The sequence below is a fragment of the Pituophis catenifer genome, unplaced genomic scaffold (assembly GCF_029215685.1).
Source record: "Pituophis catenifer annectens isolate HBS135680 unplaced genomic scaffold, rPitCat1.0.hap2 SCAF_2, whole genome shotgun sequence".
Lineage (NCBI taxonomy): Eukaryota > Metazoa > Chordata > Lepidosauria > Squamata > Colubridae > Pituophis > Pituophis catenifer.
The window spans coordinates 7,130,142-7,153,824 of record NW_027256882.1 but is presented as its reverse complement, the minus strand read 5'-3'; the positions used below and the strand labels follow the sequence as shown (position 1 = coordinate 7,153,824).

The window sequence follows — 23,683 nt, the reverse complement described above, 5'->3', positions numbered from 1 at the left end:
TAGCGCCCAATGTTCAAGTCTGTCAAGATCCTTCTGTATCTCGAGCCTATCTTCTGGAGTATTTGGCTATTCCTGCCAGCTTGGTGTCATCTGCAAATTTGATGAGTTCCCCATCTATCCCCTCGTCCAAGTCATTGATGAAGATGTTGAAGAGCACTGGGCCTAAAACAGAGCCTTGGGGTATTCCACTGCATACTTCCCTACATGTAGATGCAGTTCCATTGAGGACTACACGTTTAGTACAGTTGGTCAGCCAGTTACGAATCCATCTGGTGGTGATGCGTTCTAACCCATTTGCTTCACTAGAGAGAATTGTGGTGACTTTTAGCATGTCTCATATGTCAAAGGCCAGGGAAATCAGGACAGCCAGGCAGTTCAAATGGATATAAAGATTTATTGCAAGTTAAGTTCTCTACAAGAATCTGAACTACTAACAGCCAAAGGAAATTGGCGGTAGATAAGAGTCAAAGGAATTCAAAGTGGGCTGGATTGAGATCTCTTATGGGCACAAAGGGACTCGTGACTGATGATCTGTTTGACCCCTCCCTCAAGTTCAACCTGGTCATCTCCTACATCACACCGGTCTCCCATTAAAAGTAGTAAAACAAGTTTTGGGGCTGTTGACTAATCTACCTCCTTGTAAATCATCTTGTGTTTCAGCCCCCAAAATCATTTTGACCAATGGGTCTTTGGAGAAAGGAATTTACTCCCAGATCAGCAAGACTTGCCAGGCATTGGAGTGGTTGCATTCTAGTGTCCCCAATCAACACAATATTTTGTGGCGCCTGAGTGGCGCAGCAGACTAATGCAGACTAATGCTACTGTTAAAGGTAGTATTTAGCTTCCAGCTGCCTGCAATTACTGCGAGTTCAATTCTCACCAGGCTCAAGGTTGACTCAGCCTTCCATCCTTTCTAAGGTAGGTAAAATGAGGACCTGGTTTGTGTGGGCAATAAGCTGACTTTGTATAAAATATACAAAAGTATGAAGGCTATTGCTTAACACCTTGTAAGCCACCCTGAGTCTCCGGAGAAGGGCGGCATATAAATCAAAATTAAAAAAACAAAACAAAACAAAACAATATTTGTATCTACCTAAAGCTGAAAGTCTATAGAGCAGAAGCTCATCCCTTCCCTCCTATATAGATGTGAATCCTGGAATATATAGCAAAGTCACATCAAACAATGAAATAAAATTCACAAGGGGTTTCTCCACTACATCCTTGCTAACCATAAGTAAGATCAGTGTCAAGGTTCCAATTAATGAACCCAACCAATTCAGCACTCCAAGACTTTCAGCTTTCTCAAAGGACTGGTTTATTGAGTACATCATATTGGCAATCCCAAAGGTGCTTTTTCAGGAGGCAACTGGATTTTCTTGTTGTTGTTTTTTTCTTTTGAAGACGTTTTGCTTCTCATCCAAGGAGCTTCTTCAGGTCTGACAGGATATTTGGGAATGGAAGGATTTATATTCCTTGCAGCCAGCTATCCTGTCAGAGCTGAAGAAGCTTCTTAGATGAGAAGCAAAATGTCTTCAAAAGAAAAAAAACAAGAAAGTCCAGATACCTCCTGAAAAAGCACCTTTGAGACAACCATGACCTGGATGACTGAGAATCTCTATAGACATCATATCGGCAGGTTTGAAAGCAAAATCTGGCTGATCCCAGCACTGTCAATATAATTAAGGAATAGACAGCTCCCTTCCTCCTTGTCACAGGTCACATTTTCCAATTAGGTGTTCTGGCATCTCTTTGGTAATCTCTTCCAGACTCTGGCCAGCACCTGTTGGGATGACTTTGGTTCCCACGAGATAGTAAGTTGTTGATCTCTGGTCTGACATTCCAGAGCTCTCTCCTCCCCCCAAGTGTGTCAAGCTTAGAAATGAAGAAAATGGCCACCACAGGTTCGATCTGTTTCAAAGTTGACAACCGGATCTCCAACCTGGAGGTTTCAGATCACACAGTCTACTAGCATTGAACTCCTGATTTGCAGAAACCAGATGAGATGGTGTGGCAAGCAAAGCAGATCACACTACTGTGCAATGTTAATGTCATATTTTCATTCTTTTTCAGGTCAGCTGTACATTGGAGAAATAAAATCAAGGGACATTCAGGCCCTTTATTCTTCTACTCTACAATTTGTAGGAGCTGTGGTGGCACAGTGCTTAGAATGCAGTACTGCCAGGGGTTCGATCCTCACTGGCTCAAGGTTGACTCAGCCTTCCATCCTTCTGAGGTCAGTCAAATGAGGATCCAGATTGTTGGGGACAATATGCTGACTTTGTAAACCACTTAGAGAGGGTTGTAAATGTACTGTGAAGCATATAATTCTAAGTGCTATTGCTATAAAGCATTTCCTTTTTCTTATTCCAATTTCAGTGAAAGGATGGGCAAGATAGCCAGAAATCAGGTCTCCTAGATCAGGCCAGGATCCATCTTCATCTCCCAATGTCCACTAGATATCACTTCAGGATCCATATAAAAAAAATAGAAACGTATGAATTATCCCAATTTCTGACTGAGTGTTTATATCTGCCTCTGTCACACCACATCCATGAAACATTCAATCATCCTATTCTGTAGGTCCTCTCTAGTTTAACTTCTATATGTTAATTTAGGTGACCAGTTACATGATCCAAATTTTTCTCTTCCTAAGTTGGTTGGGAGTTGTCTCTCTACATTCCTTATACTGATGACGCTGTCATCTTGGATCCAACCCTACAAAGAGTTCCATAAACTGTGATAAAACCAAAATAATCAAAGTTTTAAAGCCTTCTCCCACCAATAATTTCTGGAATATCCATAAGATTCCCATTGGACAAGTGTCGTGTTTCAAATAGCTGGATATGGCATTTCAGGTCTCAGGTGGGATTAGGAAACAAGAAAGCTATGCTTCCTTGATTGCTTAAAAGAGTTTAGTAGCCATTTTATGTTTGTACATTATCAACCAGCCATCTTGCCAAATTATTTCAAGCAAAAACATTGTCCTGCTGATGATGAGTGGATAACAGCCTGGACCATTTTTTAAATTTGGTCTATTGGAATATGATGAGAGTGGAAATTCCTCTGTATCACAGTTTCACGTTTCTTCTGGTTGTTAGATACTCCTTTGTATTCAGTTCTGGTCTCAGAATGATAATGTAACACTTGGGGATAAAGATGCAGCCCAGCAGCCCAGCATTGGAGGACAATATGGAAAAGATCTGAACAGCTACCATGAATTTCCCTTTGGTGCTCAGGTAGGTAGGGACAAAGGTAATCCAGACACTGCAGAAGACCAGCATGCTGAAGGTGATCAGCTTGGCTTCATTGAAGGCCCCAGGGAGATTCCTGGCAAGGAAAGCCACAGCGAAGCAGATGGCAGCCAGGAAGCCCAGATAGCTGAGGGTGATGTAGAACATGACAACAGAGCCTTCATTGCATTGCAGGATGGCCACTCCTGGTTGAGAGTGGAGATCAACATCAGGGAATGGGGGAGAAACTCCCAGCCAGATGGAGCAGATCATAATTTGGACAGCAGAAGAAGAAAGGATGATGGAGTTGGCCAAGCTCTTCCCCAACCATCTCTTCACTCGGTTTCCTGGTTTTGTGGCCAGGAAAGCCAGCACCACTGTGATTGTTTTGGCCAAGAGAGAAGAAACAGCAACTGAGAAGATGATGCTGAAAACTGTTTGTCGGAGAAGGCAGGTGGCTTTCCTTGGTTGACCAATGAAGAGAAAAGGAGACAGGAAGCAAAGCAAGAGGGAGACCAGAAGGATGTAAGAGAGGTCTCGGTTGTTGGCTTTGACAATGGGGGTTTCTAGATATTTAATAAATATGATTAGAATGAGGCCTGTGGTAAGGAAAAAAAATACAACAAGAGAGACGAGGATGATGCCCAGATGTTCTTCATAAGACAGGAAGGTTATAACTTTAGGGATACGCAGGACTCGGTCTTCATTTGGATACTCATCATCTGGACACTTGGTGCATTTTTCCATATCTGTTGAAAACCAAAAAGCAATATTTTTTTTTAACATTCTCTTCTTCGGCTGTTCAAGAAATACCTTTTTTAGACAACAGGGGCATGTTCCAAAATGCAATTCTTAACATCTCCACAGACAAAGATGAGAGATATCATTGTTCTAAAATATATATAAATTCTATGAAAGTGGGAAATTCAATTGTTTTCAAATTCAAAAGACCTGAATTGTTTCCTGTGTAATGTGCAGAACTATTATTAGAGTTAGAACCAGTTAATATTTGTAGACATACCTCCTTATTCCAGATGGTACTTCTTAATATACTGGACATGGAAGATACCTATTCTGTATTATATGGTTGGCTGGCAGAGAAAGCTAATCCTATAAATAATCTGATATGGCTACTGAGAGCAGTGGTATTATAAGTGTAATGAGGTGCACCCTTCTGTCCATACCATCTCATTGTGGACTAACAACACCTTCTTAGTGATCCTCAAGGAGAGTCCCAAGTGCATTGTAATAATGCTTCCAGAAGATGGACCTAAGACAACTCCTCAAATTTCAAAGGACTTGATATTTCTACTGTATCTGTCAGCCTCTGCTTTTATTGCTTTGGCTGCCATAAGAAACGGGAGGGGGGAGAGCTAGGGGGCCTGGGGTGGAAAAGCGTGTTCTGTCCCCATCTCACACACGCACACAAACATACAGCTGGGGGTTAAATAAACTGGCAGACAACCAATTCTTCTGATAAGACACTTGGCAGCAATCCAGTAGCTGCTTGCCAAGAACTTTACTCAATAAACAAAATACATACAGTCAAGAATTGTCCAGTTTGTAAAATAAATCCAAGGCTGATAATGTTGTTTCCAAAGATGCAATGTGACTCAATAGTAGTTAGTTTTGTCCGTCACAGAGTCTGAATGGCCACCTCACCCCCTTTTATACCCTGTGGGGTGTGGTCCAGTGACTCAGCCTAATCTCTGGCACGCCTTTTCTTCTGTTGCACGCATTTATCTCTGCGACACTGCCGAGACTCATTACCCTCATCACTTTCCACCTGTGGCTGCATGGACGTGCTTGGCCCCGGCCCTATCTCTTGCCCTTCGGCGGACACTGAAGGCATTGCCAGAGAGGAGGGTCCTGGAGAGGGAGGCCTTGCCAACTCCTCTCCTTCACTCTTGGAGTCCTCTCCTGCCGATGACACAGGCTCAGGTAACGGAGCCACAACAAAGCGTGCTGGAGGACTTTGGAAGAAACGAAACTGAATCTTTGAAGCTGCCGTCGGGTCAACGATCATGGCATTCCTGATTGATGATGCTGCCAGACGTGCTTCCACCTGACCCCTGGGAGACCTTTGGATTGGATGATTTACAATGGACAGTGGGAGGGGATGCTTTCTATATGCAATTTTCGCACCTTTTGCTTTAATTTCAGCTTTCCTTCGTTGCGTTCACTTCATTTTCTAGTAAAAGTACCTTTCTCTATAAATCATGGAGTTTGGGTCATTCTTTCCTGGACTTTGAAGGAAGCACACCTGACAGTATCGTATCGTAGAAATACAATATTTCTACCATAGAATGTATTCCTGGCCAGATACATCCAAACTAAAAATATAAGAGAATATCAAAGTAGAAAGGGACCTTGGAGGTCTTCTAGCCCAACCCCCTGCTCAGGAAACCTGCTGTCCCACTGCTCAAGTTTCCTATACCATTTCAGACAAATGGTTGTCCAATCTCTTCTTTAAAATTTCCACTGTTGGAGCATCCACAACTTCTGGAGACAGTAAAGTAGTATTGTAAAGTAGTAAAACTTGCCCATAGAGGGACGTGGTGGCTCAGTGGCTAAGACACTGAGCTTGTTGATCGAAAGGTCGGCAGTTCAGCGGTTCGAATCCCTACTGCCGCGTAATGGGGCGAGCTCCCATGACTTGTCCCAGCTTCTGCCAATCTAGCAGTTTGAAAGCACATAAAAAAATGCAAGTAGAAAAATAGGTAGAAATTGGTGGGAAGGTAACAGCGTTCCATGTGCCTTTGGCGTTTAGTCATGCCAGCCACATGACCCCGGAGATGTCTTCGGGCGGCGCTGGCTCTTTGGCTTTAAAAAGGAGATGAGCACCGGCCCCTAGAGTCGGGAACGACTAGCACATATGTGCATGGGGAACCTTTATCTTTACCTTTTTAAAGCTTGCCCAATCTCTTCCCAACTTGTCCTTCAAGGTGTTTTTGCTATTATTTCCTTTCTAAAAGAAATTGTGCAGCTTGAAAATAAACAAGAAAAAATAGAGCTTCAATTTGTCTTTTCACTTTCATGAAAATGCTTTGGATGGATCCACTTTTGCAAAACTTGCCCTTTTCTCTGGTGTCACCCACCTTCCTGAGTTGAGATGGTCCCCTCTGGACAAGGAATGCAGTCGTAGCAGCAAACTGGTTCTCCTTCTCGCTTCTGCTTGACAAATCCAGGTTGACAATTTTCCACACATTTGGACTGAGGAAGAGACTGAGCAGAAAAACAAGGAATGCCAAAGAAAAATTGGTAGACATAATCATCTATGGAAAATGTGGTCTTTATGGGCTTTAAAGGTTTGGAAACAGAGAAAAGAATTTCACCCACCTTGTTCTTTAGCCAAGAAAGAGGTTCTTGGTTGATAACAAGTCTTTGTTTTTCAAAACTTCCCAGTTTCAGCGTGACGGAATCCTTCTTGAGGAGAACCACGAAAGTCATGATATTCAGATCTACTGCTAGACGTCCATTTTTGTCCAGGTATATTTTCATTTGCGAAAGATTGCAAAATTGATTCTTCTCCAGAAAGGGGTGGAACTAGAATTGAAAAATCCAGGAATTTTAAAAACAGAAAACTTGGTTTCTGTGATCTTTTCAGATATAAGTCTTTCTTCTACAGTTATTTAACTTCTTAGTTGGGAGCACAAATGTCGCCACTATCTTCAATAGTAAAAAAAAAAAAAAGGTTCAGCAAAATTTGTCAATCATATATTTACTAAATATATGTTGGCAAAACATCATATTTTTTTTCAATTATTGGGAACATTCTAGAGCAGATGACAAGGAAATTGCACAAATAGATAAAGAGATTATTCATGAATTCAGAATAATAGAATAACAGAATAACACAGTTGGAAGGGACCTCGGAGATCTTCTAGTCCAACCCCCTGCTCAGACAGGAAACCCTATATCATATCAGATAAATGGTTGTCCAATCTCTTCTTAAAAACTTCCAATGTTGGAACATTCACAACTCCTGGAGGGAAGTTGTTCCACTGGTTAATTGTTCTAAAATGTCAGTAAATTTCTTCTTAGTTCTAGGTTGCTTCTCTCCTTGATTAGTTTCTATCTATTGCTTCTTGTCCTGACTTTAGGTGCTTTGGAGAATATCTAGACTCCCTTTTCTTTGTGGCAATTCCTTCAGAACAATAGGGTGATTACCAGAAAGTATGGATTTGTCAAAAAGAAAGTTGTCAGGCTAATGTTTCCCAAGTAGACCAGATGGAAAACATGACCAGATGAGTTAATTCTACATTATTTAATATTACATTAACAGAATTTTCTAAGCCTGAAAATACAAATATCTCACCAACTATTCTACAGCCTGAAAAATTGGAAGGATCCTTTATGACTGTCCTTTGCCATTATACAGCTATCGGCTTCCCCACCACCAGCAGCCTTATATGATCATTTCTAGAAAGTCTCATTTTCCCTTCCACCATCCACAAGGTCATTTCCACGTATCATTACATTTCCTTAATTGATAGTGGGAATCTCAGTGATATAACTTGTTTTTAGCAAAGTATTAACAAACTACTTTCTGATGTGATGATTAGGAAGCTAGTCAATTTAGGACTAGATGATGTAATAATTAAATGGATAAAGTTTTTAAAATTGTATTCAAATTCTCATAAAACTGAATAGTTTTGAATAACCATTAGTTCTTGGTCATCTACTGCTCTATATTATCATTATCATCCACTGGACCTATTCGCTGCAGCTTTTTGGATTCCTCCACCGCTGTGAGAGTGTGGTGGTTATGCCGGCCTGGTTTACTCCTACCTTGTTATCATATCTATCCCTCTTGTTTACCATCTTGGTTCCCTGTCGCTGTCTTATATCCACCTCTCATGTTTATTCTGGCTTCCACTTCGGCGACCCTTCTCCCTCTGCGAGATGCCCCCCTCTCGCAGACATGGCCTTCGGATCTACCGAAGGCCTACCTCAAGGACGGATTTTGGAACCCCGAGTGGTGGCATGCCTCTAAGCGCGGTCTGAGGGTTTTTTTAATTAAGGCTTTTAACCAAATTTTAAGGGGACCCGGGAGGCGGGTGGTGAGAGATGAGCTAGGGGCGGCTCCTATGGTTCAGCAATTGGGCCCATCAGAGGGATGTGGGGGGAGGAGGGAGGGGGAGGGAATGAAGAGGTTCAGTGGAGAGGGGGTCTTCCAATCCCTGTGATAGTTGGGAGAGGCAGGGGAGGCAAGAGGAGGGGCTTGGAGAGCACCCCTGCTTTGTTCAAGCGGTGGCGCTCTCCTGCCCCCTCAGCTCATCCTGCTCCCCCAACGGTGATGGAGTGCGGAGCCCTGGACTCCGGCTGGTGTACTTGAATGCCAGGTCCGTGGTGAACAAGGCCCTCCTCGTTCGAGATCTTATTGACGGGGAGGATGCGGACCTGGCTTGTATCACTGAGACCTGGCTGGGGCCGGAGGGTGGTGTCCCTCTTGTGGATTTATGTCCCTCAGGTTTCTGGATACTATACCAGCTGCGACTCCAGGGGAGGGGCGGAGGAGTGGCGGTAGTTATTAAGGAAAGTCTTATTCCTAGGGAGGTCACTGTTCCTCAGATAGGCGGGTATGAATCCCTTCTTTTGAAATGGGACCCTGGAGTTCAGTCAGGGCTGTTGGTCACGTACCTCTCCCCCAGGTGCGTGGCCTCAGCCCTGCCTGCGCTACTAGATGTCCTGGCCGAATTGACGGTGGAACTCCCCAACCTTCTGGTTGTGGAGACTTCAACCTGCCGTCAGCTGGTGAGACATCTGAGTTGGTGGAGTTCATGGCCTCCATGATGGCCATGGACCAAACTCAGATTGTACAGGGCCCAACTCATATTGGAGGACACACACTCGACCTGATTTTTCTCTCTGGACAGTGGATAAATGATCCTGGGGAGGGGACTTTATCTATCGACCCTCTGTCATGGATCGATCATTCTCTCCTCAGGCTGGACTTTCCCACCGCCATCCCCCACCGCAGGGGTGCGGAACCTGTAAGATGGTTCCGCCCCAGGTGCCTGATGGAACCCGAAAAGTTCCTGAGGGAGCTTGGGTCATTTCCCACCTCCTTAGCCCACGATTCATCCGAGGCCCTTGTGGCAGCCTCGGAACAAGCTGCAGTGGGGGCCCTGGATCGAATCGCGCCTTTGCGGCTTCTGATCTGACACAGATCCCAGGTGGCTCCATGGTTCACTGTGGAGCTCAGGGAAATGAAGCATCAGAAAAGATGCCTGGAGGGTGGTTGGAGGTCCTCCCGATCCAAATCCGACCAAACACAACCAAGAACCCACATTAGGTCTTATCTTGTGGCGATGGAAGTGGCAAAACATAATTATTTCGCCACTCTCATTGCATCTGCAGAAAACCACCCAGCAGCCCTGTTTAGAGTGACGCACTCCCTCCTTAATCAGGGAGTGAGGGAGGATCCCTTGCAGGGCCGAGCTGAGGATTTTGAACAGTTTCTGCAAGATAAAATCACTCAGATTCGGACCGGGTTGGACTCTGACTGGATAGAGTCCGCTGAGGAGACTGGGGCTAGTCTTGATGGGGACATCTGGGTTGAGTTTGAGCCTGTTTCATTGGATGACAGGATTATGGGTAGGCTGGGGTCCTCCATGTGTTTATTGGACCCTTGTCCCTCCTGGCTAGTTTCTGCAGCCAGAAAGGTGACTGGAGACTGGATCCAGGCTGTTGTCAACACTTCATTAAAGGAAGGGGTCTTCCCCGCTGCACTCAAAGAGGCGGTGGTTTGACCCCTCCTTAAGAAGCCTAGCCTGGATCCTGACATTCTTAACAACTATCATCCAGTCTCCAACCTTTGCTTTTTAGTGAAGGTTGTTGAGTCCGTGGTGGCGCAGCAATTCCCTCAATTTCTGGAGGAAACAGACTACCTCGATCCTTACCAATCTGGTTTCAGGCATGGTCACAGCACGGAAATGGCATTGGTCGCCCTAGTAAATGATTTCTGGTGGGCCAGGGATGGGGGTTGTTCCTCCATCCTGGTCCTTCTTGACCTCTCAGCGGCTTTCGATACCATCGACCATGGTATCCTGCTGCAGCGGCTCAGGGGGATAGGGATAGGAAGCACTGTTTTACAGTGGTTCTCCTCCTACCTCTCTGGTCGCTTGCAGTCTGTTTGGGCGGGGGGTCAGGGATCCTCCCAGAGGCCCCTCACTTGTGGGGTGCCTCAGGGATCGGTTCTCTCCCCTCTGCTCTTTAACATCTACATGAAACCGCTGGGTGAGGTCATTCGTGGTTTTGGGTGAGGTATCATCAATATGCTGATGATACCCAGCTTTACATCTCCACCCCTGACCACCCTAGGGATGCCCTTTCCATGATGTCCCACTGCCTGAAAGTGGTGCACGTTTGGATGCGGAGGAACAGACTCAGACTCAACCCTTCCAAGACTGAGTGGCTGTGGATGCCGGCATCCCGGGATCTGGAGGTTCCATCTTTAGTGATAGGGGGAGAGACCCTTACTTCCTACGATAGGGTCTGCAACTTGGGTGTCCTCCTGGATTCTCGGCTGTCCTTGGATGATCATCTGACGGCCGTAACCAGGGGGGGCCTTCGCACAGGTGCATCTTGTGCGCCAGTTGCGCCCTTTTCTAGACCGGGATGCCCTTGCCATGGTCACTCACACCCTCGTCACCTCTAGGTCAGACTACTGTAACACCCTCTACATGGGGCTGCCCTTGGGATGCATCCGGAGGCTCCAGCTAGTCCAGAATGCAGCCGTGCGGGTAATTACAGGGGCTTCTCGATACTCCCGTGTAACACCTCTCCTGCATGAGCTGCACTGGCTGCCAGTGGCGTTCCGGATTCGTTTCAAGGTGCTGGTGCTTACCTATAAAGCCCTTCATGGCTTAGGCCCAGGGTACTTGCAAGACCATCTCCTGCCGCTCTCCCATCATCCCGTGCGCTCTCACAGAGTGGGCCTCCTCAGGGTGCCATCGGCCAAACAATGTTGGCTGACGGCCCCCAGGAGGAGAGTGTTCTCTGTGGGAGCCCCGACCCTCTGGAATGGATTGCCCACCGAGCTCAGGACAGCCCCCAACCTCCTTTCCTTCCGTCACGAGCTGAAGACGTGGCTCTTCCGTCAACTCAACTGATCCGTTTGGATGTACACTGTTATAATTTTAAACTGTTTTAATTGGGGTGTTGATTTTAATTTTATTTTACTGTGATTTGTATCGGAAATTGTCATTTTGTAAGCCGCCTTGAGTCCCTCAGGAGAAAAGCGGCATATAAATTGCAATAAATAAATAAATATATATATAATAGAGATAGATAGGGTTGATAAAATATGATATGCTTTGAATATAATAAATTTGGAAATATCATCCTATCTTCAAAAAGGGAGACCCTAGCCTAGTTGAAACTTACAGACCAATCTCTTTATGTTGTGTCACCTGCAAAGTCATGGAATCAATCATTAACTGGTGGCGCAGCAGACTAAAGCACTGTTATTAACATCAGCTGTCTGCAATTACTGCAAGTTCAAATCTCACCAGGCTCAAGGTTGACTCAGCCTTCCATCCTTTCTAAGGTAGGTAAAATGAGGACCCAGACTGTGAGGGGAATAAGCTGACTTTGTATAAATATACAAAAGTATGAAGGCTATTGCTTAACGTATTGCTTAACACATTGTAAGCCATCCTGAGTTTCCGGAGAAGGGCGGCATATAAATTAAACCAAAAAAAACCCAAACAATCTATTACCCTCCACCTAGAGACAAACAACCTGCTTTCTAACAAATAATTGGGTTTCAGAAAAAAATTATCCTGTAATCTACAACTACTACATTGCAAAAACATATGGACTACACGTCTTGATCAGTGCAAAGCAATAGACACAGTTTACATAGACTTCTGTAAAGCTTTTGACTCAGTGGTACACGACAAATTACTTCTAAAACTAAAATCCTCTGGCATTTCTGGACTCCTACATAAATGGATAGCTGCCTTCTTGTCAAGCAGACAACAAGTGGTCAAAATAGGAAGCACTCTATCAAATCCTGTACATGTTAATAGCGGTGTTCCCCAAGGCAGTGTCTTAGGTCCAACACTCTTCATAGTTTACATAAATAACCTTTGTGATCATATTAAAAGCAGCTATGTTCTCTTAGTTGATGATATTAAACTATTCAACACCACCGACAATGCAACTACCCTTCAAAAAGACTTTGACTATGTGTCAGATTGGTCTAACAAGTGGCAACTTCAAATCTCAACCAACAAATGCTCTGTCTTGCACATTGGCAAAAAAAAATCAAAACATAAAATATAAATTAGATGGACATGACCTTGTAGATGACCCTCACTCTGTCAAGGACCTTGGAGTACTTATTTCTAAAGATCTAACACTATAACAACATTGCCAAAAAGGCATTAAGAGTTGTTAACCTAATCTTGCATAGCTTCTTCTCTGGTAATGTTGTACTACTAACTAGAGAATACAAAACATTTGCTAGACCAATTCTTGAATACAGCTCATCTGTCTGGAACCCACACTGCATATCAGACATAAATACAATGAAATTTTAAACTAACTTTAAACAAACTTTTTTTCCAATGTTGTTGTAACTTTGGATGATAACTCAATGAATTGTTATAAATTGAAGACTACCTGTATAAAATTTAAAATTATCTTGATGATTTAATTCTCTAAAAGAAGAAAACTAATGCAATGGATGAGGATTTTTAAGCTAAATAAGAATATTAATGAGAATATATAGTGAGAAGCTTTAAGTAGGATTCCTGCAGAGAGAAAGGAGTGCCTTGAAATTTGTTTTTTTTTTATTATTATTATTATTTTTATATGCCGCCCTTCTCCGGAGACTCAGGGCGGCTTACAATGCGTTAAGCAATAGCCTTCATTCTTTTGTATATTTTATACAAAGTCAGCTTATTGCCCCCACAAACCTGGTCCTCATTTTACCCACCTTAGAAAGGATGGAAGGCTGAGTCGACCTTGAGCCTGGTGAGAATTGAACTCGCAGTAACTGCAGGCAGCTGGATGTTAAATGCTGCCTTAGTAGGAGGCATTAGCCTCCTACGCCACTCAGGCTCCTCTTGTTACTTTAACTACTTGTTAAAGTAACATTCTAAAATTCTAATTACAAATCCTTGGTGCTCTCTGAGCTTGGTTGTTTTCTTGCAGAAGTTTCATTGTCAAACTAGGCAATATGTTAAACTAGGTTGATCTCTGCTTATCTAAATGATATCCAGATGTTACATAACCATTTGTCTGAAGTGGTGTAGGGTTTCCTGCCTAAGCAGGGGGTTGGACTAGAAGACCTCCAAGGTCCCTTCCAACTCTGTTATTCTATTCTATTCTATTCTATTCTATTCTATTCTATTCTATTCTATTCTATTCTATTCTATTCTATTCTATTCTATTCTATTCTATTCTATTCTAAATACCATTCAAAAGACACAATCAAAAAGGGAACAGAAAGACTAATACACTTCACCAGCAATCAAAGCCCAGACTAGCCAAGATTAATACCAAGATTAACAATAAACCAGCAATCAAGAACTAACCAATATCCCATTCAAGGAAAATTTTGGCAAACGAGGCACTAAACAGCTGTATCTTACTGTTACAACTAATCTAGGAGCCATCAACTCTGGCATAGGACCTGGGAATTTGCGGGACCGCCTTCTGCCGCCGATAGCCTCCCACCGACCAGTACGTTCCCACAGAGAGGGACTCCTCAGGGTGCCGTCAGCCAGGCAATGTCGGCTGGCGACCCCCAGGGGGAGGGCCTTCTCTGTGGAAGCTCCTGCCCTCTGGAACGATCTGCCCCCGGAGATAGGAAGGATATCGGATCTCCGGGTCTTTCGCCGTGCCCTGAAAACTTTTCTTTTCCATCAAGCAGGGCTGGCGTGAACCTCCACCGCTTTTCTTAGTCTTTTTTTAGTCTTTTTTAGTTTTTTAGCTTTTAATTTGTCAATGGGTTTTAATTCGAATTGTTTTAAATTTGGGCCAAAGTATGTAATTCTTTTAATAATTTTAAATTTTGTATTTGGTATGTGTTTTAGTTCTGGCTGTGCACCGCCCTGAGTCCACTAGGAGAAAGGACGGTATATAAATTGAATAAAATAAATAAATAAATAAATAACTCTATTCCCATCAGCAGAGACAGGGCAAGCAAGGTAGTATATACAAGGGTGGCATATAAATCAAATAAAAAAAAAAAAGGTGAGCAATCCGCACTCCCTTGTAGCACTGATAAATTTATTGATTGGTTATTTCATCCATCCGTCCGTTCATCCATCCACTCATTCATTCATTCATAGAATGTATTTGTTGCCCATCTCATAGCAAATAACTGATGTTACTTATTTTGGTAATGAAATGTCTTCAAGAAAACCACCAAGCTCAGAGAGCATCAAGGACCCCACAGTTCAAACCTGCAACTGCAAATGTTCTCTTTATCAGTCCAAATCCATATATGCAGAAATGTATTTAAAAATGCATACATCCTTTGTAAAAATAGCAGTGTTCCTATCAACATTTATCTATCATGGTACCCATCAGGGGTGGGTTCTAAATTTTTTTACTACCGGTTCTGTGGGCGTGGCTTATTTTGTGGGTGTGGCTTGGAGGTCATGTGACTAGGTAGGCGTGGCTAGCTGGTCAGAGTCATTTCTGGAAGGTCCTCGCACTTACGACCAGTCCTCACACTTACGACCCAACTCATTTGTTTGCTTTTAACACTGATCAGCTGTAGGATGGCCCTTTGAAGCCCCGCGGCAAGAGTTTAAACAGTTTTTTTCCCTCTAGTCATCAGCTGGGACTCAGGAGGCAGCAATAGATTGGGGGTGGGACCAAATAAAAGGTAAGAATAATGTGGGTGGGGGGATGGGAGGGCGGGGGAGAGAACCGGTTCGGTGATGTCATATCGTCACCGCTTCTGGTTCGGCTGAACCGGACCGAACTGGGAGGAACCCACCACTAGTACCCATTCTTTGGAAAAATTATACCTGAGCAAATAGATTGGCCAAACCTGATGGCCTTTAATAGCACTTTAATAGCACAAGTAAGCACTTTAATAGCACAAGTAAGCTGAGATGGTTCCCTTCCTTGCACATTGGATTTTAAATTTGAATGGATCCTTGTTAGGAAACCATACCTGCCATGGTTGTAGCCTTAGAGCCACCAAACTCTCTTTATCCTCCTTCCTTCTCCTTCTTGATCTAGAGGAATATGCAGCATTCAAAGCATGGGCCAGAGTCTTAACTACATTGTAAACACGCTGGTTATTTATCACACGTTTTCTATTTTTTCTCTCTTGAGTGTCCAATGGTGCTCTCTGGGTGCATCTTTTCCGGCCTTTGACAGAGAAGACAGACTTTGAAAAAAAACAGTGAAAAGACTGATCTTTAAACTGTCGTTCCACAAAGAGGTTGGGTTCAAAGGCATAATCTTGTGTCCTGTTTTTACCTTGAAAAGCAAAGGTCCAAATACTATGGATGTATTTGAAAAGTCTGTGCCTTTTTGCATTCAATTGTCCCAAGCTTGTCATGACCCATACTTTCCCTTCAATGGGTCCTGAGAAATGTCTAAGTGCTAAATGGAAAGGAAGAATTCTCTCTGCCAGGGAAACATATTCTATAAAGTGAACAAAGACATTGACTTGTCTCCATTTAGAGAGAGCATCAGTGAGGGGTGCTATATTTCCAGTTGCTGAGAACTTTTGTGATATAACAACACAAATTCCACTCCTGACAAGCAAAGGAGTAAATGTCCTCCTAAAATTCTCTCCGTTTTCTGTGTCTGAAGCAAAGAGACCAATCAAGGTCCATCTGAAATGGAGAAGTAGTTGAACTATTCCTGAGTACTCGATCCCTTTTGTCTGGAAGATCTGGTGGAAAAAAGGGAATTGACTTTTTTCACTCAGAGCCTCTGAAACAGGTATATCACTGACCTGAAAAAGCAATAAACAGTGAAGTGTTAAGTTTGGGGTTTGATCAAGTCCAAATTAAAAGTTTTTAATAAATGCAACTCAGTTCCCATAAATATATTAGACTGGTTTATTGTTGATTAGCTATTAGGCAATATCAACATACTGAATATAAAACACAGAACATTATCAAGCCTATATATTTTTTTCCGAATGCCATCATTCTGCTAAACAAATAATTCCCTCAACACTGTCAAACTATTTACTAAGTCTGCACTACTATTAATCTTCTCATCGTTCCTATCACCCATCTCCTTCCACTTATGACTGTATGACTGTAACTTTATTGCTTGTATCCTTATGATTTATATTAACTATTTCCTAATATGATTTGATTGCTTATTTGTAACCTATGACTATCATTAAGTGTTGTACCTTATGATTCTTGATGAACGTATCTTTTTTTTTATGTACACTGAGAGCATATGAACCAAGACAAATTCCTTGTGTGTCCAATCACGCTTGGCCAATAAAAAATTCTATTCTATCTATTCTAAAACAGTAGAAAAATAGAAAAATATTGTGTAAAAATAATAAGAATAAAGAATGCAAATCATATTTCTGTATCATCCATACAATTTACAGACATCATACCAAGATTTAAAAGAGATTAATTAATGATAGTAGACACTAGGAGTCCATAAGATACCAACTGTCAGTAAGCTAACTAACTGGGGGACTTTTCACAACTCTATGTTAGTTTCATCATTGAAAAAAAATATTATTTTGGCTAGAACTATATACAGAATATGAGCTTCCAAACACTGCTTCACCTTCATTTTGTACAGAAAACCATTTGATTGGATACAAAACCTCACCTTCACAAGTATGAAACAGATGCCCCCAAAACAGTGGGGATGGTATCATGAGACAATATGGCTGCTTCGATCTCCCTACCGTGGATAACAATCCATAGCTATGGCATCTACAATGGCCATGATGTAAAGCAGCTCTTGAGTTCTGTGAGATATGGATAGATCTATCACTCACCCACTACAACTCCAATCACATTACCAGATAGAAAAATGCAAACACAAACCTGTGGAACTTTGTAGGGTCCTACTAATGTTGACATCTGGAAGGAGATGTCTCTGGAAGCTCCATCAAGAATAGCCAAGAGGTTGTCCTTCCTTCCACATCTGTAGTTTGGAACATTATCTTGTCCAGTAGAAAGCATGTCCAGCAAGGCATCAGAAGTGCCAAGTGTGTTCAAATAGTTGTCATGGATATTGTAGCCAAGTGTGAGATTGTGCAGGAGCTGGGGATTCTTGTTGATCACTTGAATGGCAAAAATGAAGCATAGTGTTTTTGATATATCAAAAGATAACCTACTGTAAAAGAAAAATGTTCCATTTATTATATTCATCAGCAGCAGGAAGAACATTTTTCCCCAATTTAATCCTCTTTGTCTCCATAAGCCTACTGAAATCTTAACAAATACAAATCTAAAACTAGAGGAAATGATCGTCAAAATTTAATTTGTACGAGTGTTGGGAAGATGGGATGGAGACAGTCCACCAGGGTTAAGAATCACAAATACACCATTATTTGCAGCAGTACTGCAAATAAGCAGTAACCAGGATGAAAAAATAATTCAATTATTAAAATAGAACCTCCTTAAAAGAAAGACGGTGTTTCATACCTTAACCAGAAAATCAAATTTAATAATAACCTATCCTCTATCCCTGTAAGGATCAAGCATTGAATATCAACAGGCAGCTAATTAAAATATAGAAATGGTCTATGAAGAGGTAACTACAACTCTTTCGATATTTTCTTTGAACAAAAATAGGTATTCAAATGAAGATCCCAGGATTGAATGAGAAGAGGAAAATAATCTGGATTCTTTAAGGTTTTTATTTCCTCATGTTTGGATTTGAGTCTTTTCCTCAAAATACGACAAAAGAGAAAAGCCATGGAAATTAAATGATACGGGGAACTAGACAGGTCCTGAAATATAGTAGTAAGTGAATAAGAAAAAGAGGAATTAAATCTGCATTGCACTGAAGTACTTACGAATAAGACTGATCATAAGGAGGTATGTTGAAAGGCAACCTTAGATGTACTGCTTTTGTTGCAGTGGTGACTATACTAATGAGATGGTCTCCTGGCTTGTAATAGCTCCATGGTTTTTTTCCATCCTGGTGCCTCGAACTCAGTTGACATTTGATTCTAAGCTTTCCAAACACTGGGTGGGGTACTAGCAGCATCAGAAACAGAGGCAGGAGGTCCATAACTCATAGGGAGTTCCTTACTGTTTCTAAACAAGGAAAGCAAGAAGAGTTCAAAGCACTCTCACAAGATGGAATTGCCAGGGACCTTCCTAGTTAAGACAGAGACTAGCCAAGCATCACCTGGAAAGGAGAGAAATGTACATTCCAGAACACAGCCCCTGCCTTCCTTAAGTCTTGTGCAAAACATGGGTAGAGGCATTTATATTTGTGATGCAAGATCCCTTCCATGTTGCTTCAGTCTGATGTTTACAACAAGGGCAGTCACTGGAGGAATAGCAGAAGAAGTTTCAAAGATCAGGATGGCAATAATCACAATGTCAACTCCCAAAGCATCCCTGGCCTGCTCTCGAGTTGCCATAGGCAAGGAGGATGGGAAAACAACGAAACAGAATGGCAGCCAAAACCAAAAGCACATTCCAGACATATCTCTCTCAAGGCTGTCTCCCAGGGCTACCCACAGTGGCTGGAGGGGAGTGATCTCGACAACCCGCAAAATTGCTCCGTTGGTGAATGTGACTGATGACACATCCTGGGGGGAGGGGAGAAACAGGGTCATGTCTCGGCCATAAATTACATGGGGTCAGAGTTGGCTTCACTTGGAACGTGCTGACATGAAGCTCCGAATAAATAACTGGATTTCTCTTGAAGCTTGGTTCGAGGCTCATGATTTAATTAGGGCATCCATCGGAACCCTGACACACAGTGAGAAGCATTATTTCCTCTGGGGATCCTGAGTTTCTTCCAGAGCTCCATGTGCAGAGGGGTAGCTGGAGAACTAACCCAAGATCCATCTACAGAGACATTGTTCTGTCGTTGTTGTTGTCCTTCCTCTCAGGGCATCTCCAGAAAGTGATGCAGGAGAAAGATAGTTCTACACCCATATAAGGAACATGTCAATGGAGCTTCTCAGTCACCGTTGTCCCAAAGGTGCTTTTTCAAGAGGCAACTGGACTTTCTGGTTTTTCTTTGAAGATGTTTTGCTTCTGCATCCAAGAAGCTTCTTCAGCTATGATTGGATGTTGGGGAATGGAAGGATTTATACTCCTCACAGACAGCTAGTCATTTGCATTCTTTTTTGCATTCCACACCATCCAGTCAGAACTGAAGAAACTTCTTGGATGCAGAAGCAAAACATCTTCAAAGAAAAACCAAAAAGTCCAGAAAGCAAACTTGTTAGGCATCAACATGGCATTCAAAATAACAGCTGGAACCTGAAGTCCCCAACGAAATCAAACTCCAAGGCTTGAGGTTCCTCAAAGCTAATTTTGATTAGATATTGGCACATCTGGGAAAACCTGAATCTGAAGGCTTCCTTACCCAAAAGAATGTTCAAGAACTTGCCTTTCACCCACATGTCCACCACACGAACCAATCAGGTACCCTCTGGAACAGAAGATACCTCCTCATTCTTCTCAGCACAGCTCCAGGCCTTGACTTTCTAGAAAGAATGTTATTTTGACTACATATCCTCTTCAGTCTATACAATCCCCCCTACCATTCTCCCACAGTAGAATTTGTAGCAGGCCTGAAGTGTGATGGCTGAAAGGTAGAAAGATGGCTTCCAGGTCTGACACTGGTAGCCAGGCACTGTGAGTAGAAGCCTAAGGCCCTACAGTGGGACAACCTTTGATTATCATAAAGAATGAGCCACATTCTGTCTCAGTCAGGGTGGTTCTACCTTTCCTGACAGCTTCACTCTCTCACTCAACCCGCCCCCCCCCCGTTAACTCTTATAGGACAAGGTATACATCAGAGGTGGGTTCTAAAATTTTTTACTACCGGTTCTGTGGGCGTGGCTTATTTTGTGGGTGTGGCTTGGGGGTAATGTGACTGGGTTGGCGTGGCCAACTTTTATTTTTATTTTTAAAAGCATTATTTTAACAACCTTAAGAGGTTGCAGAAAAAAATGTTTTTAGAAGCCTCTGACGATCAGGCAAGTCATCTGGGATCGCCAGAGGCTTTTAAAGGGATTTTTTTTCCTACAACCTCCTGGGCTGAAGAGATTGCAAGACAACATGCTTTTAGAAGGTTCTGACAATGAGGCAAATATGCTGGAATCACCAGAGGCTTTTAAAGGGATTTTTTTTTCCTACAACCTCTTCAGCTGAAGAGATTGCAGAAAAAATGTTTTCAGAAGCCTCTGAAAATCCCAGCTGAGCCACACGATCATCAGAGGCTTTTTTAAAAAACTTTTAAAAGCATTTTTTCAGCTGAAGATGTTGTAGAAAAAATGCTTTTAAAAGTTAAAAAAAAAGCCTCTAATCAGGTGGGCGGGGTAAGCAAGCGGCGACTGGGCTGGGGACTGGTTCAGGGGCGTGGCCAGCCAATGTTATTACTGGTTCTCCAAACTACTAAATTTTTTTACTACCGGTTCTTGCGAACCGGTGCGAACCAGGAGCAACCCACCACTGGTATACATATCAATGTCCTTTCCCTCCAGGTAAGAAATGTAATCACAAAAGAACAAAAAAAATAACTCAGTGACATCAGGAACAAAGGAGCTCCTAACCACACTCACCGAGTACTTGGCAATCTTTGGGGTTGTCTCAGACATGGGTAGGCCAAAGGGGCAACCAACTACATACACAAGAAAAAGAAGAGGGACCCCAAGGTTGACTCAGCCTTCCATCCTTCCAAGTTCAATAAAATGAGAACCCAGATTGTTGAGGGCAATAAGCTGACTCTGTAAACCACTTAGAGAGGGCTGTAAAGCACTGTGAAGTGGTATATAAGTCGCTTCGACTTATATCGAAGTCGCTGCGATTGCTATTAAAGCAGTTTCTGGAAGGGTATGGCAAGAAATCAGATGACACCATGGACCATGCTGTGGGAATTGCTGCCATAGCAGTCCTTTTTGTGTCTAGTAAAATTTTTAAAAAGCTTCAGAATATAAAGTTTCTCAGTGTGTTAAACAAATACGGAAGGACAAAAGAGAGAGAGAAAAAATAAAAAGTTAATTCCACTCTATAACTTTCTCCCTATTAAGAAAATGGAACAGTCCGCACACAGGGTGTCATTTTCCTGCTCTTAGTCAACTCTCATCCCAAAAAATTGATATTTCTAGAATAAAAAAAGGAAATAAAACTTCTCCTCAGTCACAAGTAATCAGGAGTCATAAATGGATATCTAACAGAAAAGAAAATCACAAACAGGCCCAACTCTTCACATTAGACAGGGTTCAAAATATTGATTAATTAATTGGCATTAGAAGAGAGTGCCACCAACCTAGAATATCACCAAACTCCATAACTCTGGATGGATAAACTTTCCCAATGGTCTCTGGAGACAAGTTGCTACATTGGAAAAACAGGAGAAGTCATCTGGGTGTTGAACTATCGTTGTCCATCATCACTTTCTGGATAAGACCTGCAATAAAAGACCACAACCACTACAGAATAATGCCCCCAGGGATGGAGCTATGATTTTTCACTAAGATTTCTTTTTTTTACTCCTCTGGAAATGGAGCCCTGAAGAAGCTTGGTCTTCCCAGAGGAAAAGTTGCTTCTCTCTGTAATTTTCAAAATTCTGGCCTCTGATGTCTTCTGCTACTTCTCCAGTGATCGTCTTTGAGGTAAACATCAGACAGAATCAACATCTTGCATCAGAAAAGGATAAATACCTCAGTCACACACATTGTGCCACAGATTTTGTGACAGGTAGTGACTATGCTACTGAATATACATTCTGTCTTTTCCAGGTGAAGCTTGGTTTGTCTCTTTCTGAATCATGAAAGCCACTAGAATTTCCAAATTGTGAAGATGCTTTGAATTCATCTAACTCTTCTTCTTGTTCTTTCTTAGAAACAGGAAGGGGACTGATTCAGACCTATGAATTATGGATCTTCTGTTTCTATTTCTGATCCTTCTAGTCCAGCCAATTTCTGGGAGGTTTAGGATGAAGTGCCCATTGAACTTGAAGCACCAGAGTAGAAAAAAACCATGGAGCTATTACAGGCCAGGAGACCATCTCATTAGTATGATCACCACTGGAACAAAAATAGTGCATATGACAATGATGCTTTTCGACAGCGCTCCTTATAATCAGTTTGACACGTAAGTCATTCAGTGTGGTGGTGTAATCCTAACCCTCTATTTCAGAGGTGGGTTTCAGCAGGTTCTGACCAATTCTGGAGAACCGGTAGCGGAAATTTTGAGTAGTTCAGAGAACCGGTAGTAAAAATTCTGACTGGCCCCACCCCCATCTATTCTCTGCCTCCTGAGTCCCAGCTGATTGGGAGGAAATGGGGATTTTGTAGTGGGGTGGGAATGGAGATTTTACAGTATCCTTCTCCTGCCATGCCTACCAAGCCATGCCCACAGAACTGGTAGTAAAAAAAATTTGAAACCCACCACTGCTCTATTTGCTCTTCTAACATTTTCATTCTTTTCTTCTTATTTCACTTATGCCTATATCGTAGGACCTGTCTAATTTGTTGAACTGTCTGGATTTCCATTGTTCCTCCCTTTTGACTTATTTTGTAGAAAAAGCTCAAATCCAGAAATGGGGCAGGAAAAAAATACCTGAAATAGTACAGATCCTTTCCTGGTCCTATCATGAGTTATCACTTGAATACCAACTTTAGTTTAAAGTAGTTAGTGAAGGAGTTGTAGTTGCCTCTGCCCAGCCCATTTATATAGTTTTATAATTGCTCATTCATATTCAATACCTGATCCTTATAGGGACAGAGAATGAGTTGATTTTAGAATTGCTTTCCTGGGTCACTTATAAAACAACCTCTTCCTATAATAATGATTGTACTTTAATGATTGAATGATTCTGAATCCTGGTTATTTGGCAGCTGAAAATTTCTGCTGTTACAAATAATGATTTATTTATGATTCATAACCTTAGTGGGCCGGGACGTGGTAGCTCAGTAGCTAAGATGCTGAGCTTGTTGATCGAAAGGTTGGCAGTTCAACGGTTTGAATCCCTAGTGCTGCTTAACGGGGTGAGCTCCCGTGACTTGTCCCAGCTTCTGCCAACCTAGCAGTTCAAAAGCATGTAAAAAATGCAAGTAGAAAAATAGGGACCACCTTTGGTGGGAAGGTAACACCTTTGGCGTTAAGTCATGCCAGCCATATGACCATGGAGACGTCTTCAGACAGCACTGGCTCTTCGGCTTTGAAATGGGGATGAGCACCGTCCCCTAGAGTCAGGAACAACTAGCACATATGTGCGAGGGGAACCTTTACCTTTACCTTTAACCTTAGTGGAAAACTATCTCATTGAAAAGAAAAGGTGAT

At 42.4% G+C, this 23,683-nt stretch overlaps 1 protein-coding gene across 1 annotated transcript; it reads right to left on the bottom strand.

The window, feature by feature from the left end:
* Nucleotides 1-3,068: 3,068 nt before the first annotated feature.
* On the bottom strand, nt 3,069-18,440 carry LOC139309273 (vomeronasal type-2 receptor 26-like). Its single transcript, XM_070933327.1, has 6 exons — nt 18,223-18,440; nt 17,246-17,537; nt 15,376-16,170; nt 6,570-6,776; nt 6,329-6,455; nt 3,069-3,979 (listed from the first exon to the last, which is right to left on the bottom strand). The coding sequence occupies exons 1-6, from the start codon at nt 18,438-18,440 to the stop codon at nt 3,069-3,071; spliced, it is 2,550 nt and encodes an 849-aa protein (XP_070789428.1).
* Nucleotides 18,441-23,683: the final 5,243 nt, after the last annotated feature.